Raw genomic sequence first — 14,268 nt, forward strand, 5'->3', positions numbered from 1 at the left:
TCAGAGAAAAAGCAAGACAATTTTTTCAAAAGAAGACAACTGACAAGTGAGGAAATAGAGGAGTTTTTTTTAATTCTGATGAGGAGAATTTTGACAGTGAGGCAGAGAGTGACAGTGATGAAGACCTTCCCCCGAACCTTCAAGCTCGGGATTACTGGAGCACAGACCCCATGCTCTTGACACCATTTTTCGGGTCTTTGTTTTCACAGGACCGATTCCTTCTGCTCCTCTGCTGTCTTCACTGTTCAAACAATGCAACAGCAGTTTTAAATGACCCTCTGAAAAAAATCAGAAATATTTTTACTGCTCTCACCTCCTCCTTTCATCGCATTTTTGTGCCATACCGGGATCTGTGTGTTGATGAATCTCTGATGAAGTGGAAAGGCAGGCTGGCATTTCGTCAGTTCATTCCATCTAAACGGCACAGATTTGGGGTCAAGTTTTTTGTTTTGTGTGATGTGCTCACTGGTTATGTGCAGGACATGATCATTTACTCCAGATCTACCAGTGCCATAAAACACCACCAAGGACTTGGGATTTCTGGGTCTGTTGTAATGACACTACTAGGACCTTACCTCAGAAAGGGTCATGTCCTTTATGTGGATAACTGGTACAGTAGTCCCACACTTTTCCAGAACCTTGTCTCTTGGCACTGGAGCTTGTGGGACTGTGTGTGCAAACCGCAAAGGGATGCCAACATTCGCCTGTAGAATGACAAAGGGTAATGTGGAACTCAAGGAAAATGGATCACAGTTGGCAGTCAAATAGCATGATAAGAGAGACGTCCATGTCCTTACCACTGTCCACCCAACTGGTATGGCAGCCACAGGGAAGCTGGATCACATCACTGGGCAAGCCAAGATGAAGCCAGTCTGTGTGCTGGTGTACAACAAAAAGATGGGAGCAGTTGACAAAGCGGACATGATGACTGGTTTTCTTGAATGCACCAGAAAGTCTACCAAGTGGTACAAAAATATCTTCTTTCACCTACTTGACACAGTTTTACTGAACAGCCACATTGTCTACCGGCAAATTACTGGTAAGATATTTCTATAAATCAAAGAATATAAACAAGATAAAAAAAATTGATCACATTTTCAATTAATGTAAACAAAAGTGTTATAAAGGGTATGCATGGATGTCACTTTCCTGAGTGAGTGGCAAAAGAGCTGCTGCGTGACTGGATTTAATAGGGGAACCGGTGTAAACAACGAGTAAACAAGTTTCAGTTTAAACTAAAGCTTAGACTTGATATAGTGGTGCTTAAAACTTACCAAAGATCCAGTGATCCATGGATATTGACAAGAACATTTCCTGGCATTTTTACATGCCTGATTTTGAAACCAGTAAAATACATAAATCAAATTTGCCTGTGAATGCTTTAAATAAATACAATATACTAAGGGTGTAATGGTAAACATAACTGACGGTTTGGTATGCACCTTGGTTCTGAAGTCACGGTTCGGTACAGCAGGGGAGAGAAAACTAAATATAAAATAGTTTTTTTTTTTTTTTTTTTTTAAACAGTGGTTTACTGAACAGATTGTGTCAGTCCATAAATTAATTTAATTATAACTAAAATATTTTAATTCAATTATAACTAAATAAAGAATTAATTAAATTATAACAGGTTTTTTTTAAATCTCTCTTCTAATAGTTTTTATTATTTGCTAATAAGTTATACCACACTCATATAGGCATACATCATGCATGTTACTGGCCATTGTTTAAATCTGCTAGCAATTCAAAATACATCTTTATGGCTGTACAAGATATTATTCAGCACCCTGATGAACATCGCAATGCCGGGTTGGCCTACGTTGTCGTCACGTTCTCTCCATCTGGATGAAGATAAGGAGCAGAGACTGCACAGCGGGTTGTGTTGACAGTGTTTAGTGATTTGGAGAAGAGAAAACTTCAGAATAATGTCACAGAGTTCATTCATGAAGTTGTGTGAACAACGCACAGCATCCGTATATGTCCGCGCACATGCACTTTGGTCAGAGAGGCAATATTGCGATTAAGGTATAAGATATAAGGTGTTTACATGCCAGCTGACGGTGAGGTCACATGCATACCCTCTATAAACAAATGTACAATAATAAACAGATCACACTGTCACATACTATTCTATCCTCTTCCTTACGCCCTATGGATTTGTTCTACTGTGAGTAGGAAAGGAAATCACTTCCCTGCAATTCAAGACGAACCTGATGAGAGGGCTGCTGGAGAACAGTATATTTATTGTTTTGTTTATAATACTATTTTGATTGTTGTTCATTGCAATTATATTTATAATTTGTTTTGTAATTTTATTAGAAAGTGTATATATGTATAATAGTCTAAACAAAAAAACATTTAGCTTAAATTGAGGAGATTTAATAAAACATGAATGAAATGTGTACATTTTGCAATTTCTTTTTAACTAAAGACATACGTTTTAATTATGCTAAACTTATACAACACATTCTGACTAGCAAAGCAGAGAAAAGGTCATCATGTATGCATTTGACATCATGTAACTTAAACTATATGCAAGCTAATAGTCAGTGAGGCGTGACCATATAGCTTTTCTCTGCTTTGCTAGTGAAATATGAAACTCAGTAACAATATAAACACTAAAACAAATAATATATTCATGTTACGTATCAAGCCAACTGAACCCTAATAACTTTACCGAATGCACGGAGCATATTTGCAATGTGCAAAATGACAAACATGACATTTGAACGTCCACATTTTTGAGTACTGTTCGTTTTACAAGAGAATTTTTTAAATATCTTTATTCATATTTATTGCATGTTTGTAAATAATTATATGTGCTCCAAAATAGGAGGAAAAAAACTAAAATATACTCACCATTTGACACGCGGATGTTGTGAGGGAGATGCAAAATGCCGTGTGCAAGCGAAATTCAAAGCAGTGGGGAAAAAATAGCAACATAAACATGTCAACCATAGTGTGTACACGCTAACAAATAATGTGAAAGGTTTTGAATTAAAAAAATAAAGCAAAACATTCATAGAGCGCTCACCTGCACGCGGTCATCCACCACGAGCGCCATTGTGACTGCGTCACTGCAAAAACTCACGTGTCAAGGTTGATGTGTGTTACCATGGAAATTAGAACGCATGTCATTGCATAATAACGGTCGCAATAAAAAAACTCACGCCAGGCTGCCAGTCTTATTTTTAAGAACGTACGTGCGAAAGGGTTAAGCCACACATTTCCTGGTTGCTTCTCATCGACTGCTCCTTCAGCTGGCAAAAACCAAAGTGAGACAAAGTTTTTTTTATTAACACCACTGATAGAATGGCTGGCGTGGGGTTGCTCCTGAGTCTCTTCTTCTTGGGTTCAGCTGAAGCTGGGAAACTGTTAGTTATTCCATCAGATGGCAGTCACTGGTCAGGGATGAAGCCTATTGTGGAGGAGTTGGGGAGGAGAGGAAACCAGGTGGTGGTCGTCATCCCAGAGGCGAGTCTGAGTATGGGTCCTTCACAGAACACCACCACTCTGACATATCCAGTGAACTACACCAAGGCTGAACTACATACGTTATTAGAAGGCAATTTAACTACATTTATGAATAAGGACCTCTCTTCTCACCAGTCCAAGTTTCTGCTGTTCTTCAATCAATTGAACTTTCTTCAAAGGTTCATAGTGAGGAACGCAGAGGGTTTGCTTTTCAACAAGGACTTGATGAAGAAACTGCAAGACTACAACTTTGATGCTATTCTCACAGATCCATTTGAGCCTGTTGGGGTTATTGTTAGTGAATATCTCTCCATTCCAGCTATTTATATGCAAATAAACCTTCCTTGTGGTGTTGACACTCTTGCCAGCAAATGTCCAAGTCCTCCCTCTTATGTTCCACAACGTAGTACCCACTTTACAGACCAGATGAGTTTGTGGCAGAGGTGTGTGAACCTGGTAAGGGCTCTCTTGCAGCCCATGGCTTGCAGATCCATGCATACTTACGCAGATGAGATTGCCTCACGTGTACTGCAGAGAAAAACATCAATGGTGGAGATCATGAGCGGTGCAGCTCTCTGGTTTATGCGCTTTGACTTTGCCTTTGAATTTCCACGACCGTTGATGCCTAACATGGTCATGATTGGAGGAATGGCAACCAAGAAGCCAAAGCCATTGTCACAAGTAAGTAACCATAATTACATTTGCACTAACGCTTACTTTTCTCAATGCTTGTCTGTCATTAACTCATCATCAGAGACTGTGAAAATAGCCAGCAAATGCATGAGCACAACATAAATTGAGTATCATATGCACGCGAAAAAAGCGTAGTTTTGGCATATACATTACAAGACATTGCACACTTGTACTATTTATACACATTTACATGTGATCGGGTTGTTATACCATATAGTCCATATTAATCTTTTTCTCAGCACTTTCTTTCATTCAGAGTAGTGTGCTTTTGACCACTAAAGTCCCCCATTATACTGCACCTTGTATGTGAGAGTTCAAATTTGTATATGACTGTCCTGTGTTCCCATAATCCCATTGGTTTAAAGAGTTTGCATGATATATGAGGTAATCATAATACTTGGACAATAGTGACTTGCAGAATTATTCTTGTTCTTGAATAATTTATTGATTTATAAAAAGAATAGGAAAAAACGCAGGAAAATATTGGTTATGCTTGATTCTGTTTGTTAATATTACTATCAGTGACCTGACGTTTATTTTTTGTTTGATCAATTAAAAATTGCAATTCATATATAATGACTTGAATACACCTTATTATGATGTTAAAAAAATTAATTTTGTTAAAATTAATTTAGATATTTTTAGGCATAAATAAAAAAAATGGTCAGGGTGATACTTCTGTACTGATATCATAATGAAGAAAAATTAATCATTAAGTAGGTTGGCTTAATCTTTTTTCAATAGCTCTGAGACAATAAAAAAACATGAAGAAACATTACACCACATGAAACAAACTAACTTTGCCTTGTCATAAAAAGGTCAAATTATGCGATATTTCAAGATTCTTTTTCACCTTTGTCTACAGGGGTCATCTGTATGATATGTTGCTATTACACCAATAATGATATAATATTAATACCAATATACTGCATGCTGAATTATTAGGCATGTTGATTTTCAGATTTTTTTTTTCCAAACCACAATAATCTTAATGACTCCTAATAATTTTATATTTAATAATTTTTAAGTGATATATAATTGTTCATTAAGGCTGGAATTAAAAAACACCTTATATTCAGGTGTGCATAATTATAAGGTTATTATTATTAGTTTTATTTTACTGATAATGAAGACTGAAAAGTAAAAAATGTATAAATATCAATGAGAAGGATTCAATACTAATGCAATCCTAGACATTTCAGATAAGATGAATTCTTCAAACATTGGAACAAGAGGATATGGTGCTGGTCCTTCAAGAGTCACTGTCAACCAATCTGTCTATATTTAAATAAATAAATAAATAAACAAACAAACAAACAAACAGTATTCTGTATTCACAACACTTCTCCATATATTTTACAACACTTCAGCTTGTGATTCATATTAAGGTGGGGTAATTTTTTAGAATTCTTTATCTAACTTAAGTCTCTGAGATCCTGACACTTGCACTTCTGGAGACTCTAGGTAGGTCACAGTTCTGGAAAATGGTGAAGCTTGAGACTAAAGGGTTCCTGATGGCCTCACACTTAATTCTTCACCTTAAGTCTTAATTCTTTTGTATTGTCTTTTCTTCACCTCCTGTTTTTTTTCTGATCCTCCTAACCCAATGAGCATTTCACTGTCCAATGCCTTACGCCGCATTCACACGGGGCGCAGGCATTAACGCTTGACGGGGGCGTGGCTGAAGCTGGGTGCTGACGCGATCGTCATAGTGACAACAGCCAATCACATTAACTTGCCGCTTGGACCAAAACACAACACAAAAAAGCGACTTTTTATGACAGCTAGTCTGTGAGATGAAATGGATGCCGATTTGGTTGTATGTGTGAGTGCGATTGCCCGTGTAGTTGTTGTCAGTGCACTGCACAGGTGCACGAAGCTGTTAAGTACATTAAATACTGAAAAAGCGCAGACAGCGGGAAGAATATCACGTAGTAGTCCGGGAGCTGGGAGTCTGGATGGTTCACGGAGCAGTAATGAATGCAATTGGCTAGTGTCTGCTTTAGGATATTTGCATACGGCGATCTGATTGGATGACGCCTGCGCTGGCGCTTGAAAAGTTGAGAAATCTTCAACTTCTGCCACTTGCAACGCGAGTGAAGCGCCGCGACGGAACCCACAATTCAGTTCGGCAAAGGATGATGTCACCCATTGAAAATAAATGGGAAGCGTTAACGCCTACGCCCCGTGTGAATGCGGCGTTAACGGCAATGTCTAGTTTTGCTTTAAAGGTGCACTATGCAACTTTCCGTCTAATAGAGGTCGCCTATTCAAAACAAATGCATAATTTAATGATGCAAAGTTTGAGCGCAGCATCTTGGGACATGTGGTCTTCAACTCACAGCCGGTGGAAAATAGGACTCGGGCAGAAATCACATTCATGGATGTGGTTATTAACGTTACTGTAGTGTAAAGCAGAGCAGGGCCGAGTGTTGTGGAGCTGAGCACAGCTGCTGGAGAGATCGTTACACAAATACCCGCCTCGTGAACACCGGGACTTTTATTATGACGGGACGGGACACATTCGCCGGGCGCCTGCAGTATTTCCGCTCTTCCGGTTATGATTATGAGGTAATGCAGCTCTGTTTATCATATTAGATACATTTAAGTGTGTTGAAAATGATGTTATGACGTTACTCCGTGCGTTCACTTGTTCACACTGCTAAGAGTAAAGCGCTCCTGCAAAATAAAACCCGAAACCGAGGGTAGCACAGATATGACGCATAATAGATATGACGCTTAGATAAAATAGCATTTTTTTCACAATTTACAAATATTTGGAAACATTTGGGATATTGTAGGTACTCAATTGAACAAAATATATAACACCGGCCTAGTGTTTTTTTTGTGTGGATATTTTAATGCAAAAATATTACATAGTGCACCTTTAATATTGTATGCTTCTCAGTCTTAAATCTAGAGTTAAATCTATTTTTTGCCCCATTTTATCAGTAAAAGATGTGCTTTACAACATTGCACACCTGTATATAAGGTGTTTTTATTATTTCCAGCCTTCATGAAAAAGTGATTTTTATTTATTGTTGTTATTTATGTTTGTTTATAGTAGATTCATGTTTTTACACTTTGAAAATGTAAAATGAACATTTTGTAAAAGTGATGATACCTAATGATTTAACAAATTCTAACATGACAAGTGCTAGCAACCTGTTGCTGACATTTGGTCCTCTTTACCTTTGTATGAACAAAGCTATCTTTAGATAACTGTGACAGTTCTTCATGCTTGTACATTCTTGAAATTATTAACCCAGAGCTACATTTAACCTACTTGTTAGACTTTAAACCGCAGTTCATTGATGTGGTATAAAAGTCTGGGCTAATTGGTGGGGCTTGTATGCACATGCATCCAGAGACCTATCAACACCCACTCCCCTTTTGTCTGGTTTAGAAAAACATTTCCAGTTTACCTAAATGTAACGCTGTCTACTGTAAGAACATTAGAGGAATGGTGAGAGCACTGAGTATTCCCGCTCTGGGGCTTCTATCCTGGATATGCTTGTTCTCCTTTGAGCCTGTTCAGGCTGGAAAGGTGATTGTCATGCCGGTGGATGGCAGCCACTGGCTGAGCATGAAGATCCTGGTGGAAGAGCTGTCTCAGAGGGGTCATGAGATGGTGGTCCTGGTCCCTGAAACCAGTGTTCTGATAACTGGGGGGTACTCTGGTTTCGGGCCAAATTCCGAGCCCGGAGCCCTCCCCCGGAAAGCAAGCCAAATACGCATGATCTTTACTCTATTTAATTTGATGTAAGTGTGAACTAGTGAAATCTTGGTTAATGTTAATGCCTACCAGGTGCAGCAATTTGGTATTGCAGTTTCCAAACCTTGGCTGCTTGGTCTGGTCAGTGCAAAGTATTATATTTTGTGCAGTGTGCTAATGCAATGACCAAAATAATGACCAATTAGACACAAAGAGTCTTTTCTGGATTATTGGAGTTAAATGTCAGCAGTGCATGCAGTACAGCTCATATGGATAAATGTGTCAATAGTGCCACCGCGTGTCTAAATATAAAAATTATTTAGAATTCTATAATTTTGTAGCCTGTTCATTTAGATTTGAACTGTTTTTTCGACAGCAAATGCATACATGGTGATTGCACCTTAAAGGATTGGTATTACGGTATTTAATAATCAAACTATTCAGCAAGAAATTAACTTGAGGAAAAATGTTTCTACACTGATTTGTGCTTGTTTTTAAATGTTTTTTTTTTTTTGTATTCCCTTCATTTTCTGGATGCTTTCATCACGTTTAATAAACAGCAGTGTAGTACCCAGGGCCGGCTCTAGCTCTTTGGTTGCCCCAGGCGAGATGGAATTTTGCATTATTAAACACATTTTAGATGCTTTATTTCCTTTTTTGTAATATTTTATTTAAAATAAATAAAATATTTTATTATAAAATAAATAAAATTTTATTATAAAATAATTTTTAAAAAAAAAATTTATTTAAAAAATGTATTATTTAAATAAATTTATTTATTTAAATAAATAAATTTAAATTTATTTATTTAAATAAATACATTTAAATAAAATTCATTTTTTAAATATTTATTTATTAAATAAATACATTTTATTTATTTTATTAATAAAAATAAGTTTATTAATAAGTCTATTAATTTATGAGGCTCTTCAGTTCAAATTATCCAGTACCAAAATAATAATACTCTTTATTTTCCAAGTTTATTTTCCATAAATGATTTTCAAAACGGATTTGAAAAAAAAAAAAAAACATACACACAAAGTGACATTTTCAATATAAAATATATATATAAAAGTCTTGGGCATGTCAAAGATTAGTAACAACTTTAGCTTTGATGCATTGTTTTTGTGCAGCATCAGATTTTTTCTCCCTCATTTACTGTTCGTGGTTGTTTTTGCCCATTGACTTCCATTATAGCCACATTTTTTGATTGGAAAGCCATGACACCATATACTCATGCATTCTTGATTGTTGGTGGTTTTCCCAGTTGGGAGGAGGTAAAATGTGTAATTTTTACAGTTGATAACCAGGTGGCACTATTAACCCTTTAGATAGGCCTGTGCTGAAGAAAAAAAGAAAGAAGCTTAGTTTCTGGCATTTGTATAGAGTATAATAACTGCATATAAATGAGGGATTAAAAAAATGTAAATCTGATGCTGCACACAAACTAACAATCCATCAGAGCCAGTGTTGTTACTAATCTTTGACATGTCCAAGACTGTAATAAAAGGTCAAAAAATATCCAGTCCACAACCACTTTTTATATTGAAAATAAGTTATTTTGTGTGTATGTTTTTTTTAAACTTTTAAAAAGGATTTAAAAGATTTAAAATCTTGCCAGTGACAAGATGGCCGCCGGTGATGACGATGGTGACTACGCCGTAGGATATCTAGCCCTTATTATGGATATCTATGGCGAGGACGCTCTAGTGCCGCCCATTATTTCCCATTAAGCATAGAATCGGAACAAGCGAAATACAACATAATGTTTCTGGTGCTCTTATATATATATATATATATATATATATATATATATATATATATATATATATATATATATATATATATATATATATATATATATAATCATTAAGTAGGTTGGCTTAATCTTTTTTCAATAGCTCTGAGACAATAAAAAAAACATGCAGAAACTGGGAGTTACACCATATGAAACAAACTAACTTTGCCTTGTCATAAAAAGGTCAAATTACCCGATATTTCAAGATTCTTTTTCACCTTTGTCTGCAGGGGTCATCTTTATGATATGTTGCTATTACACCAATAATGATACAAGATTAATACCAATATACTGCCGGACTGTTTAAAAATAAATGAGAGTGTAATACGGGACAAGGAAAATATTGTAACAGCTTTTAACAACCATTTTATCACTGCTGGCTTAATTACGGACTTTAGTAATTTAGAGGAACATAATGTAGAAGGCAATGTGGCAAATGCTTCGTGTTGTTCTCAGCTGTTCACCTTTACTCCTATTTTGGCTACACAAGTTTATAAAGCCTTGTCTAACTTGGATTGTAAAAAAATCAGCGGGATTTGATAAAATAGAGCCTTACTTTTTAAAAATTGCTGCAGATCTTATAACAGAACCCATCACTTCAATTTTTAATTTAAGTTTAAAATCAAATGTTATTCCTCGTGCATGGAAATCAGCTATGATTCTACCTTTGTTAAAAGGTGGTGATCCATCTGAGATGAATAATTACCGTCCAATTTCAAGGTTGTCAGTGATGGCAAAAGTATTTGAATCTTTTATAAATGATCAAGTAAAACAGTTTATTACTGAAAATAATATTTTAAATGAGTTTCAATCAGGCTTTAGATCAGGTCACAGTACTGTAACTGCAGCCATGCTGGTCACTAATGATATTATTAAATGTTTGGATAGTAAACAGCATTGTGCAGCTTTATTTGTAGATCTCTCCAAAGCATTCGATTCTGTAGACCATAAACTACTGTTGCAGAGACTTAGTTGTGTGGGTTTTAGTGAAACAGCTCTAAATTGGTTTAATAATTACTTATTTGAACGAACTCAATGTGTCTCAGTTGAAAATTTTATATCTGCAGAACAAACAATTAAAAAAGGTGTCCCACAGGGTTCAGTTTTAGCACCAATATTATTTTCTATTTATATCAATGACATAGGTTGTGGGATAACTCCAGCTAGAATCCATCTATATGCTGATGACACAATCATTTACACAGTCGCACATTCTTTGAATCAAGCCATGGAGTTTCTGCAAGATTCTTTTCGGTCTTTGCAGCTGTCATTGTCAAATTTGAAACTGGTTTTAAACACACAAAAAACAAATTATATGCTTTTCACCCGGGGTTCCATTAAAACAGATTTCCCGATTTTAACTTTAGAAGGAGACTGTATAGAAAGAGTAAACTGTTATAAATACTTAGGCATATGGCTAGATGAAAAATTAGGTTTTAATGTACATATTGAAAATCTCTTGAAAAAGCTTAGACCAAAACTGGGTTTTCTCTTTCGTTTAAAGAAATGTTTTCCTTTAGAAGCAAGAAAGAGAATTTTTCAAAGTTGTTTCCTCTCCGTCTTAGATTACGGTGATGTGATTTATATGCATGCAAGTTCATCTTCTCTAAAAAAGTTAGATTGTGTATACCATGCTGCCTTGCGCTTTGTGACGAGTGCCTCTTCACGGACTCATCATTGTAACTTGTACGAATTGGTGGGTTGGACTTCTTTGTTTCAAAGGAGAAAAATACACATGCTGATGTTTATTGCTAAGGCATTGTTGGGAAAACTACCACTTTATATTTGTCAACTTTTATCGTATTACACCTGTACTTATAGCACTAGATCGAGAGATAAATTGCTTTTAAAGGTTCCTAGAGTACGTTCAGAGTTTGGTAAAACTGCCTTCTCTTTCTATGCTCCCTGGTTATGGAATGAGCTGCAGAGTATAATAAGGATAGAAGCACTCCCTTCTTTAAAAGTTTTTAAAAATCTCTTATTAACCAAGTTAAGGGAAACATGTGTATGTTTTGTTAAGTAGATTTAGTTGTTATTTTGAGTGTTGGACAAAATTTTATGAAAGATTCAGATTTTTTTTTTTTTTTTTTTGTATGTTGTTTATGTGAAACTTTCTGTGCTGCCATCTTGGCCAGGACTCCCTGGAAGAAGAGATTTATATCTCAATGGGACTATCCTGGTAAAATAAAGGATAAAATAAAAAAATAAAATACTGCATGCTGAATTATTAGGCATGTTGATTTTCAGATTTGTTTTTTCAGGTACATTTTACCAATTCCAAACCACAATAATCTTAATGTTAACTATTAATTTTGTATTTAATAATTTTTAAGTGATATATAATTGTCCATGAAGGCTAGAAATGAAAAACACCTTATATTCAGGTGTGCAGAATTATAAGGTTATTATTATTAGTTTTATTTTACTGATAATGAGCCAAAAAAAGAGAGTTTTAGCTCAGAATGAAAAGTAAAAAATGCTATAAAGACGCATAATCGCTTTTTAGAGTGTTTATCAACACCGTTTCATTCTACCCCCCTACACAGCGATAAGAACGTCGAGTCCATCCACCAAAGATTAATAATACATTTCAAATATTGCCGCCGGAAGAAACGTCAGGTCAGCTTTGACAGCATTGGCTGTTGTGTGTCTCGTGACCAATTGCGTCATTACGTCAGCTTTGATTGTAAAATGCCATTGGCTGTCGTGTGTCTCGTGACCGATCGAGTCATTCTAAACTTTCCATCTTGTGTATCATTTGAATCAGAATACTAACGAGTGCATGTGTGTTCTGTTCACAAAGGGGCGCAGTCATCATTTTAACGACTAAAACATTAAGATCAACTCTGTTCTTCACATGAAGATATCGTATGACTTCAGAAGACCTGGAATGCAACATGAGTTAATACTTTTATACTGTTTTTTTGGTCCGTTTTTGCAATGAATACATGTAACTGTACATTTATTTGCCTGTTACGGTTTAGGGTAGGAGTGGAGTTAGTTGTTCCAAAATATAAAATTAGGTTATAAATATTAATTCTGTGAGATCAGGTTGGCGGAATCACACTGCGTAGACATACACGCGGAGATGATGGTTTGTTTGGACATCGACATACACGCGGAGATGATGGTTTGTTTGGGCGTAGAGATACACGCAGAGATGATTGTTTGTTTAGGCGTAGATATACACGCGGAGATGATGGTTTGTTTGGGCGTAGATATACACGCGGAGATGATGGTTTGTTTGAGCGTAGATATACACGCGGAGATGATGGTTTGTTTGGGCGTAGATATACACGCGGGGATGATGGTTTGTTTGGGCGTAGATATACACGCGGGGATGATGGTTTGTTTGGGCGTAGACATACACGCGGAGATGATGGTTTGTTTGGGCGTAGATATACACACGGAGATGATGGTTTGTTTGGGCGTAGATATACACGCGGGGATGATGGTTTGTTTGGGCGTAGATATACACGCGGGGATGATGGTTTGTTTGGGCATAGATATACACGCGGAGATGATGGTTTGTTTGGGCGTAGACATACACGCGGAGATGATGGTTTGTTTGGGCGTAGATATACACGCGGGGATGATGGTTTGTTTGGGCGTAGATATACATGCGGGGATGATGGTTTGTTTGGGCGTAGACATACATGCGGAGATGATGGTTTGTTTGGGCGTAGACATACATGCGGAGATGATGGTTTGTTTGGGCGTAGATATACACGCGGGGATGATGGTTTGTTTGGGCGTAGATATACACGGGGAGATGATGGTTTGTTTGGGCGTAGACATACATGCGGAGATGATGGTTTGTTTGGGCGTAGACATACATGCGGAGATGATGTTTTGTTTGGGCGTAGATATACACGCGGGGATGATGGTTTGTTTGGGCGTAGATATACACGGGGAGATGATGGTTTGTTTGGGCGTAGACATACATGCGGAGATGATGGTTTGTTTGGGCGTAGACATACATGCGGAGATGATGGTTTGTTTGGGCGTAGATATACACGCGGAGATGATGGTTTGTTTGGGCGTAGATATACACGGGGAGATGATGGTTTGTTTGGGCGTAGACATACACGCGGAGATGATGGTTTGTTTGGGCGTAGAGATACACGCGGAGATGATGGTTTGTTTGGGCGTAGAGATACACGCGGAGATGATGGTTTGTTTGGGCGTAGAGATACACGCGGAGATGATGGTTTGTTTGGGCGTAGAGATACACGCGGAGATGATGGTTTGTTTGGTCGTAGAGATACACGCGGGGATGATGGTTTGTTTGGGCGTAGATATACACGCGGGGATGATGGTTTGTTTGAGCGTAGATATACACGCGGAGATGATGGTTTGTTTGAGCGTAGACATACACGCGGAGATGATGGTTTGTTTGAGCGTAGATATACACGCGGAGATGATGGTTTGTTTGAGCGTAGATATACACGCGGAGATGATGGTTTGTTTGAGCGTAGACATACACGCGGAGATGATGGTTTGTTTGAGCGTAGATATACACGCGGAGATGATGGTTTGTTTGAGCGTAGACATACACGCGGAGATGATGGTTTGTTTGGGCGTAGAT

At 37.1% G+C, this 14,268-nt stretch overlaps 1 protein-coding gene and 1 long non-coding RNA gene across 9 annotated transcripts in view; one reads left to right on the forward strand and one right to left on the reverse strand.

Moving 5' to 3' along the window:
- LOC137075248 (UDP-glucuronosyltransferase-like) overlaps positions 1-14,268 on the forward strand; it is a 59,768-nt gene that overhangs the window by 18,231 nt on the left and 27,269 nt on the right. The window contains exon 1 of one of the 2 annotated variants that reach the window (XM_067443599.1): positions 3,298-4,155. The exons of the other annotated variant lie outside the window; for it this stretch is intronic. Within the exon in view, the coding sequence (XP_067299700.1) occupies positions 3,313-4,155 (843 nt within the window). The 5' untranslated portion in view covers positions 3,298-3,312. Of the gene's footprint in view, positions 1-3,297; positions 4,156-14,268 lie in introns of those variants that run through there. 2 annotated transcript variants of the gene reach the window in all.
- On the reverse strand, positions 52-3,214 carry LOC137075250 (uncharacterized). Of its 7 annotated transcripts, none has more exons than XR_010905016.1 (7): positions 3,035-3,214; positions 2,678-2,844; positions 992-1,050; positions 798-879; positions 576-704; positions 345-414; positions 52-241 (listed from the first exon to the last, which is right to left on the reverse strand). It is a non-coding gene; the product is annotated as an uncharacterized lncRNA (long non-coding RNA). The 7 variants fall into 7 exon arrangements; XR_010905013.1 differs by having other exon boundaries at positions 2,127-2,844; XR_010905014.1 differs by lacking the exon at positions 2,678-2,844 and having other exon boundaries at positions 992-1,036; positions 3,035-3,207.

The sequence above is a fragment of the Pseudorasbora parva genome, chromosome 5, assembly GCF_024679245.1.
Source record: "Pseudorasbora parva isolate DD20220531a chromosome 5, ASM2467924v1, whole genome shotgun sequence".
NCBI lineage: Eukaryota > Metazoa > Chordata > Actinopteri > Cypriniformes > Gobionidae > Pseudorasbora > Pseudorasbora parva.